Source organism: Morus notabilis, unplaced genomic scaffold (genome assembly GCF_000414095.1).
Source record: "Morus notabilis unplaced genomic scaffold, ASM41409v2 Scaffold168, whole genome shotgun sequence".
Taxonomy (NCBI): domain Eukaryota; kingdom Viridiplantae; phylum Streptophyta; class Magnoliopsida; order Rosales; family Moraceae; genus Morus; species Morus notabilis.
This window is the reverse complement of record NW_010367753.1, coordinates 391,846-401,507: the sequence shown is the minus strand read 5'-3', so window position 1 is coordinate 401,507 and position 9,662 is coordinate 391,846. Positions and strand designations below refer to the sequence as shown.

Genomic DNA, 9,662 nt, shown 5'->3' with positions numbered 1-9,662 from the left:
TATATATATCGGTTTGAGTTTTTCTCTATCTCGTTTTTCGCTTCTGATTTTTAGATTCTTCTTCTCGATTTACTTTCACTTCTTCTACCTCAAAATCTTCCCCCCTCTTTTTTTTTATTTTTTTTATTTTACTCTCGGATCAAAAAGACAAATCTCATTTTGCAACTCGTGAGTCAATGGGTGCGTTTGAAATTAGTTCCACAACGTTTTTGTTTTTTATATGAAAATGAAAAGGAGATGCGTGGGGGGAGGGGGGTGCAGTCGGAGACAGCTAGTGGGGGGACGTTTTCATTTTCTGTTTTTCAAGAAATGCTGCCAAACGGCTTTCTCAGAGCATTTTCAATTTTTGGTTATTAGAAAACGTGAAAAACGGAAACGAAAACAGAATCAAACAGGCCCAATATGTTTGGAATCAGAAGTCATGAATATTGTTACTACTCCCATTCAATGCAAAAATTCATCACGAGTAGTAAATGATCAAGTTAACCTTGTAATAATAACAAAAGTTCATTTTAGCATTCCTTCTGTAATTTCGGAAAGAAAACATGAAGCAATGTATTTATAAATTTTTGGTACGTTTAATATGCGAAGATATAAATATAGATGTCTGTGCAGACCAAAAATCGTGCTATGAATTAAGAAGGGAATAATTTAGTTCAAAATACATCCATACATCGGCCTAGGATATAAAATAATTTATATGTTGAGTCAATGAACAATCATAATATTTCGGTTCATGAATTAGAATATTCCCAATGATCTTTTTGGGATGCACGGTCATCTCAAGCACAAACATTTGGGCCACCCTAAACTGGGGAAGGGAAACATTATTCTAGGGGAAAATTTTTTTTTTTTTTTGGTTTTTTTTTTTTTTTTTTTTTTTGGTTCCTTTTTCTTTAGCTGGAAAAAGAAAATATTTCTCATTGCTTTCTTTCCTTAATTATGATGATAACTGCTTCAGATCATAATCGATGCGTTTTGCACAAAATAGAAATGTCGCATACACAATGCAAAAAACACCTAGCATGTCTTGAAGTTTTTTTTTCTACAACAACCTTTTTTTTTTGTTGTTGTTGCTACTAAGGCATTATCTAGTACAACCCCATCTAGACTACTACTTAGCGAGTTTATCAGTTGTCACCTTTCCGGCTTCCTATTTTAAGGACTCAACAAAGTAGAGTTTACATGATCACTTCAAATTTTATGTTGTTACATAGAAAAATATTGATAAATGGTACTAATGAAGTCGAACATTATTATAATTTATAATCTTTTCATGTGAGTAATGATGTCAGACACCACAATATGTTTATTAGGAACTTGATAATGCATGAATATTACAATTCAACACATATTATATATAGACTTTATTAGGAACTTTTCAGTAGAATTATGCTATCAGATGTCATCACTATCCAGTGTGTATAACAAATGTTTTGGTTAATCTGAAACAAGCAACCACTGAACATGGTTATATCCCGTCTGCAAACTTGTATAACTTGATGCGATTACTCTATTTTGGATCCTTATTTCTTGTCCATTTCTGTTGTTCATGATCACAACAAACAAAAATCCTACCATGAAATTACAGGACTAAAAAAAAATATGCCCTGCTGGCCCTGCTGGGAATATTGGACCCATCGCAAGCCGTGACATCATGTGGTTGCAATAAAAGAAGTCGAGTACAAAGATCCATTGGCTCACGACAAAACTGCCCCCCAAAGTCTTTAGCCGTGGAGTTGTCAAATAACACCTACCAAAGATGATGCAAACACAACTTAAACATAATTCGTTATCAAGTTGTAACGATGCCTTCTTCTGATTCTAATAAATTAATTTTGCGATCCTGACACAAGAAAGGATACAGCGGCATTGAAAATCCACTAAACAAGACACATAAACAAAGGAAATTTTTTTTTTTCTTAAAAAAGGAAAGCTTTATTTTACTTCACCCGTAAAAATCTTTAAATTAATTTTATGTCCGCGTTACAAATTTGTAAGTGCGTGTTACATAACTATTCGATTAGACCATTAAAAAACTGATTCAACGGTTAAAGCACAGTTCTTACCATAAACTAAGGAGACGTTTGGTTCATAGATTAGAATCATAAGATTATAACTATTTTTTATTTACGTGTATTTTTTGTGAGAGAAAATACTGTAACGAATTATGAACCATGATTCGAATCAGGATACGAATCCGCCAACCAAACAACCCCTAAAATAGCATCCTTCACCGTCAACACATCTAAACAAATAAAATAAAAGAAAATTCTTTTAGAGGTGACAAAACTATTGTCGCATGGCTCCGAAGGACTTCATAGGTGGAATATTCTCGTTGCTCAGCTTGAGGTCTAATCGAAAGCACTACGTCCAGGCTCAGGCTAATATTGGGTTTACTAAGATATCGAATTGGGCCCAAAGTGGCCTTGGACAAATCTTTCACATCTCAAAGTGGGCACATGCATTGGGCCTAGCTTAGGTCCACAGCCCACCGAAGTTGACAATATACCTTCAATTATTAGAACCTTGAGCCATGACTGACTCGCACAGTTTTTCTTCCTTCAAGAGGAAGAAAAATGAAGGAATATGAAGCACATCAGTCCATTATTTAGGTCTCCTGTCTTTGATAATGCTTCCATTACAACTTAAAATGAAAAGAATAGACATAAAACGCTTTTTTACAAACGTTTATAATTCACTTCAATATGCTTTAGTCCTACGCCATAGACAAATTATATGGACAAATCTATTTTTATAAAAGATTTACATGCCATATAATGATTTCCTTTCTCCCTAAAATTATTAGGGTACACTCTTAGTCTACACCTATTGTATTTAATGTAGAAAGGAAAAACTTGCGCATTTGAAAATTAATTTTTCTGATATCATAATATTTCTATAAGTCTTTTAAATTACTTTTTTTTTTTTTTTTCAAAAAATTGACTAATGCATTGTCATTTTGTGGGTCTCATCTTCTAAGTTTGACAAAACCGGTACATAAATCACTAACAATTGGCTTGACAAATTAACACTGATAATCACTAGATCAAATGATTTGAGATAAAGTAACGCGTAATTTTAATTTAAAAAAAAAAAAAACTCTAGGAAAAAAAAGAAAGAGAAAAAGATGAAATTATTAGGCTAATCATAAGAGCATACAATATTTATTGTCAATTATCTCTCATTGGACAGTAAACTCATTTATGTGCGATGCAATGGTCCCCACTGGTGCCACCTGTTTCTCTTGTTCTATTTGTAAATTGTAATTTTGTATAGTCAAGTGAATTGACGATGAAACGGTGCGTTTTGAATCTATGTTTTACAGTTTCTAGTTTCTAAGTTCTAACCTTCCTTTCCGGAACATTCTCAGCCTCGCACTCTCTCCACCCTCCTGCCTCCAAGAGTACGTGGCAAATTAAGGAGGAATGTAGTTTTTAGTGGGTCCCATTGTCCCAAAAAGTGGACCCCTTATCATTGACATGATAGCACAAAAGATCTTATCGTGGGTTATCACTGACACAAATTAACACGAAACATAGGCATCTATCCTACACGAGAACCCCCACAGTTATTTCCATATATACCCAATAACTACTTACTCAATACGTTCTCTTTCTTCTCTTCCAATGAAAGTGGTGACATGGCTGTGGTCCAGCGCTCTAGAGCTAGACAAGAGCGCAGGAGATAAAAGCTTAGTTGACATGTTAACGACCGCATATAAACCGACACGAACGGTCGAAACAACAAGATATGGCCTTCTCTCTCCTCACTCACTCTCTCTCTCTCTCTCTCTCTCTCTTCCATAAAAGCCGCAACAGAACCCGAAATCTCCCAAACACTCTTCTCTCTCTCTCTCTCTCTAACTTTTCTGTTTCACTTTTATCTTTACCTTCTCTCTCTATCTCTATCGGATTCCTCGGAGCCTTCAAGTTGAAGACGAATTCAGAGATTTTATATAATCTCGAATCAAAAATCAAAAATAGAAATCCAAAAAAAAAATTTAAATTAAATGTATGAGTATGAATGAATGAATGAATGACGAGTATTTTCTTCTTCCATATTATCTTGGTTTCTCTCCGGCTTTGATACAGAGCCGGTTCAAATGAAGGATCGCAGAAAAAGAAACGACATCGTCGTTTCCTGGAGCAGATTCTTCTGGTGCACCGTCTTCGTCGTTTTCGCTTGCGTCTTCTTCTCCGGCTTCACCTTCTCCACTTTTCGCCTTCTCTTCGGAGGTACTATTTAATTTATTGTTTCGTTTCCAAACTTTTACTCTTTTATAAAATTTCTACGAGAATAAATTATTATTATTATTATTTTAAATTTTTTATGTTTTTTTTTGTTATCAGAAGTACTTAAACCAGTAGTGGTTTTAAAATGCCGAGCTCCCCCGGCTAAAGCCATCTCCGGCGAGACTCCAGGGACCGACTCATCAATCTCTATACGAGAAGTGGTGATGCTACCAGATCAGGCCTTGGTTTTCCTAAATTACCCTTCTCCGTCACGCTTATTTACCAAAGAGGACCTCGCCTGCGTTTTCTATACCACCTCCTCCTCCGCGACCAAACCACGACGTTTCAAGAGGTCGCCGATTTCCGTCGACGCCAGCGAGGACTCCGGTGTCCAGATCGTGCGGTGCCCGTTCACGCCACGTGGATTCACTGTGTCGGTCGGATTGAAACCTAAGGGCCGGAATTTTCGCGCCGGTCCTCGTCACGAGTGGGACTCGCTGGCGTACGAGGCTCTGATCGACCGCGACAACACCACGGTGGTGTTCGTGAAGGGCCTCAATCTAAAGCGGGAGAGAGTCTCCGTCGCCTCCAAGTTCGAGTGCGTGTACGGCTGGGATTTCACCTCTCCAAACCCCAAGTTCGTCCTCAGATCGGAGGTACTTTCCATTGCGCAGGAGATCGTACGGTGCAAAACGCCTCTAAGTGTGCTGAGTGGCCCACACAGGCCCAACATCAGTAACCACAACTCAGTTAAGGTCTCTGTCAGAATGAAGGGCAGGAAAACATTAAAAACCGTAGCCCGGCCCAAGATCCGGCACATACCCGACCCGATGACACGTAAACAGCACGAGATGTGTGTTTGCACCATGGTCCGGAATCAGGCCCGGTTCTTGAAGGAATGGATCATGTACCACTCAGAAATCGGGGTCCAACGGTGGTACATTTACGACAACAACAGTGATGACGACCTCGATTCTGTCGCCGAGTCGTTGTACAATTCCAATTACAATGTCACGCGCCACGCGTGGCCGTGGGTGAAGACCCAGGAGGCCGGGTTCGCCCATTGCGCATTGCGGGCGCGTGACACGTGCGAGTGGGTCGGGTTCATTGACGTGGACGAGTTTATTCACTTGCCAACGGGCCTATTTTTGCATGACGTGGTTGCCAATCAGACGCAATATAACAACAATGTGGCCGAGCTACGTACGTCGTGCTACAGCTTTGGGCCGTCGGGACTCAGGCGCGTGCCGGCCCACGGCGTGATGGTGGGGTACACATGCCGGGTGGCAATTGCGGAGAGGCACAAGAGTTTTGTGAGGCCGGAGGCATTGAATTCATCATTGATCAATGTGGTGCACCATTTTCACCTTAGGGATGGATTTGAGTATGTCAATATGGATAGGGGGGTTATGGTGATAAATCACTACAAGTATCAAGTTTGGGAAGTGTTTAAGGAAAAGTTCTATAGGAGAGTGGCCACTTATGTGGCTGATTGGCAAGATGACCAAAATGTGGGGTCCAAGGATAGAGCCCCAGGGTTGGGGACTAGAGCTGTGGAACCACCGGATTGGCCCAACAGATTTTGTGAGGTCACTGATACTGGGCTTAGGGACCGGGTCTTACGAACTTTTGCCGACCCAAAAACACATCTTTTGCCATGGGAAAAGGGTTACACTAATAACAAGAACAAAACAGAGAGGACCAAGGCAGCGAGAAAGCGTAAAGGCTTATTATGATTTTACGAGAGATAATGACACTTTTAGATAGGGTTTTGTTTTTTTGGGCCCCGTTTTTTGTTCTTTTTTTTTTTTTTTTTTTTTGGCTTATTATGATTTTACGAGAGATAATGACACTTTTAGATAGGGTTTTGTTTTTTTTTGGGCCCCTTTTTTTTTTTTTTTTTTTTTTTTTTTTTTTTTGGATTTGTGGTTTTTATTTTTCTATACATAAATGATATGTAAAGTTATATAGTGGATGGGTTAGTATTTAGTAGTAGATTGAATTGATTCTTTTGTAGATAGATTTATTAACGTGATAAATGAAAATGATAAATGAGGAATTATGGTTTGTGGTAATAATTAGTTATGTTCTTGGTTTGATTTTTATGTGTGTGGAGCCTTGATACAGCCTGTGCTTGTTCATCATCTCTGTAGGACATGCTATTGATTTAAGCGCGTGATTAAAAGGGAATAAATGGTAGCGTGTTATGACTTGTGACGCAAACTTGTACCTTGGATATATTCTACTGCTTTGTGCGCAACCACTTTTGTTTTTCAAAGACAAAAAAGATAATATTATGAGACGTTTGATTCATGGATTAAAATTATTTTTAATTTACGTGTATTTTTTGTAGGAGAAAACACTGTAACGAATCATGAACCATGATTCGAATCAAGGTACGAATCTCATTACCAAACACACCCTTAAAGATCTAGATTATAAAGGTTTGCCTTCTGTAAATAAAGATACAGAAATAATTTATTCGATTTTGATATATATGATGATAATCGTTGGATAATGTCACATTATCACTTGTGAAAGTCTTGGTTAAAGGAAGGGTAATCTGATACAAGTTTGTGATCCTTTGGAATATTCCTATAATTTCCTAATTCTTTATAATTCTAACATTGGAACCTATCTCCTATCAAAAAGAAAGAAGAAATATTGGAACCTATTTCTTAATTAGATAACATATCATTTACCAATCACATCACTTGAAAAAAGAATATAATTATCATTTATCCTTTTTTTTAGTAGAATCATTAATCGTTATTCATTACTCTTTTTTTTTTCTTTTTTTGCTTTGAATATCGTTATTCATTAGTCATTACTTATTAATAATGTTGTGGCTTTGAATAAAACTACACGTCCTTCTGTGCAAACGACAACCGTTGCCATCCGTACTCCGTAGATATCAAAACGCAATGTAGTTTTAAATTAAGCAAACCACGTGTCGTTTTCATTCAGATCCCTTGGCCCTTTTTTTTTGTCGTGAAAGCCACATATCTTCGACAGCGGAGCCCGAAATTATAGCCGTTAGAAACAATTCAAAAAAATGCGACCGTTGGAACTCGTCTCCTACTGTCCTACACTCTTTTTCCCTTTTCTGTCCCTCATAAGTTTTTTCTGCTCAATCGAAGATTTCTTTTTTGGCTCTCCTTCTCCTTCTTCTTCTTCTTCTTCTGAGCAGTGAAAACAATCAAATCAAAGAAGAAGAAACCATTAATGGGGAGCGAGGACCGAAAACAGAGTCCGCGAGACCCAAGAAAGAACCAACCAACAGAATCGGGTTTTATATTCAGCCCCAGATTCAAATCGGTTGCCGCCATGGCCGGTTGGGACGAAGACTCCCTTCTGTGCGCGAGCCTCATCGTCGACGACACGCCCGATCGCGACTCTCGGCGTAGGAAACGCACCTTGTCTCAGTTCAACACCCCACCAAGCAGCAATTCAAGAAGGTACTTTTATTTACTTTCTTTCTTGATTTCTGAACAAGACTTCGAATTTCCATTTTTCTCTATTTTTTTTCAGAAATTAATTATTGGGTATTCATTAAATATGATTTACTTTCTTTCTTGACTTCTGAACAAGACTTCGAATTTCCATTCTTTTCTATTTTTTTCAGAAATTAATTATTGGGTATTCATTAAATATTTAGAAAAAGAAGGGCTCAACAAAGGAGTCCGATTTCGATCCCTATGGTTTCTCTTGACCTTGACGATGGGGCAACTACAGAGAAAGAGGCAACCCCTTTGAAGGAAGAAAGAAAGGAAACGGGAGGAGATATTTCATTGGCTGAACAGAATTCCGGTGGCCTTCCCTGTATGGATAAGCTCAGGGAAGAACTTTCTTGCGCGGTAAGAAACATTTTTATTCATTGTTAATGCAGTTATGGAATTCCATTTTCGGAAGAAAAATGGACTAGTTATTCATGTTTGGTTGATGTCCTTGTTACTTGACAGATCTGTCTGGATATTTGCTTAGAACCTAGCACTACTCCTTGTGGACACAGGTAAATTTATGATCAACTAATTTTGTTGTAATATTGTGTACTTGTTTATGCCTCTATATGGTGTATGATTAGTTTTCTTTGATTGTAGTTTCTGCCTGAAATGTTTGCGATCTGCTGCGAGCAAATGTGGGAAAAAGTGCCCAAAATGCAGACAGGTTATAAGGTACTTTTCAGCCGTATACCAAATTTATTTGTCAAGGGTTCCAATTTTTTCAATCATTGCTATGGATTTGCAGCAATGGAAGGTCCTGCACAGTGAACACCGTTCTTTGGAACACAATACAGCTTCTTTTTCCGAAAGAAGTGGAAGCAAAGAAGTCAGCTGGAGCCTCAAAAGGTCGAGAATCCGAGCGTAATCAACAAATCCCGGAAATGGCGTTTTACAATAGTTTAAGGAATGAAGGCACACGAGAATCACAGTTACCAAGCAGAACAGAAACCATAAGAAGAAGAAGAAGAGCAGCGACACAGAGCCGAAATGATGACACCATACTAAGCCCAGAACGAGAAATGAGAAGGATTATCCGAGCAGCTTCAAGGGTGTCGAGCAGCGATACCACGTGTATACCGAGCCAAGACGAGGACGCGGCATTAGCTCTGAGGTTGCAGAGAGAGGAGTTTATGGGGGCTTTCAGGGGAACGACAACGAGGCTGCTTAACCAATCTAGAACAAGTACTACTACGGTTACCAGAGGAACAAGGGTTAACCAATCTAGTACTACTACTAATACTAATACTAGTGGCGGTGGCGGCGGCGGTGACGGTGGTAGTAGTTCTTTTTCCTTAGCTAGAGCAAACTTGAGGGCCATGGCATCTAGAGCCGTAACCCTCAGGGTTAGAGATCGATACAATATTTAGTTCCAGGATTGTTTACTTGCATGGATGAATGTTTTTCTAGCAAAAATTTCACTCATCATAAAGATGCATGATGAGTGATACATCTGTACAAAACTAGGGTTGTTAGAGATTTCATTCCTTCAAAAAGTTCACAGGATTCATCATAAAGATGTACGACTAATTTCTCTTCTGACTGTACGCCCGTTCATTTTTCAGTAATCAAACATTGTGCGTTTTCATCTTGACCTCATCATTGAGGGGATTTTGTTGTTTTTGTTTTTGAACTGTCAAGAGCAACAGGCACCATCCAACAGAAATTTTCCTTGTAATCTTAACAACACATTATCCAACATATTTTTTTTATCTTATAATCTGTAAGCACCTTATAAAAGTGAGATTAATTTTGACATTTCTTTCTTTTTGCATGGTATTTGCCATGTTTGTGGTTACCGGTTGGGGTTCCCGGGTGTTTTCACTTGCCTCTGCACCGACTCCGAGTAATGGTGTAGGGGACGGAGACTCTGCAGACTGCAGCTACTGGTTGTTCCTCTTACCTGTTGATAACAACCATGTTCACT

General features: G+C 38.6%; 2 protein-coding genes across 2 annotated transcripts; both read left to right on the top strand.

Moving 5' to 3' along the window:
• Positions 1–3,915: 3,915 nt before the first annotated feature.
• On the top strand, positions 3,916–6,017 carry LOC21400657 (glycosyltransferase family 92 protein RCOM_0530710). The gene is made up of 2 exons (XM_010113340.2): positions 3,916–4,238; positions 4,353–6,017. The coding sequence occupies exons 1-2, from the start codon at positions 4,106–4,108 to the stop codon at positions 5,969–5,971; spliced, it is 1,752 nt and encodes a 583-aa protein (XP_010111642.1). The 5' UTR covers positions 3,916–4,105; the 3' UTR covers positions 5,972–6,017.
• Positions 6,018–7,407: 1,390 nt separating this feature from the next.
• LOC21400656 (E3 ubiquitin-protein ligase RNF168) lies at positions 7,408–9,426 on the top strand. The gene is made up of 5 exons (XM_010113339.2): positions 7,408–7,693; positions 7,894–8,092; positions 8,198–8,247; positions 8,336–8,410; positions 8,484–9,426. Exons 1-5 carry the CDS (start codon positions 7,461–7,463, stop codon positions 9,103–9,105), a joined length of 1,179 nt encoding a protein of 392 aa, XP_010111641.1. The 5' UTR covers positions 7,408–7,460; the 3' UTR covers positions 9,106–9,426.
• Positions 9,427–9,662: the final 236 nt, after the last annotated feature.

Excerpts from the sequence above, each read along its gene's own strand:
- LOC21400657 (XM_010113340.2), top strand. The coding sequence starts at position 4,106 with ATGAAGGATCGCAGAAAAAGAAACGACATCGTCGTTTCCTGGAGCAGA. Across the intron at positions 4,239-4,352 it reads TTTTCGCCTTCTCTTCGGAG|AAGTACTTAAACCAGTAGTG; the intron begins GTACTATTTAAT and ends TTTTGTTATCAG.
- LOC21400656 (XM_010113339.2), top strand. The coding sequence starts at position 7,461 with ATGGGGAGCGAGGACCGAAAACAGAGTCCGCGAGACCCAAGAAAGAAC. Across the intron at positions 8,248-8,335 it reads ACTACTCCTTGTGGACACAG|TTTCTGCCTGAAATGTTTGC; the intron begins GTAAATTTATGA and ends CTTTGATTGTAG. Across the intron at positions 8,411-8,483 it reads AAATGCAGACAGGTTATAAG|CAATGGAAGGTCCTGCACAG; the intron begins GTACTTTTCAGC and ends ATGGATTTGCAG.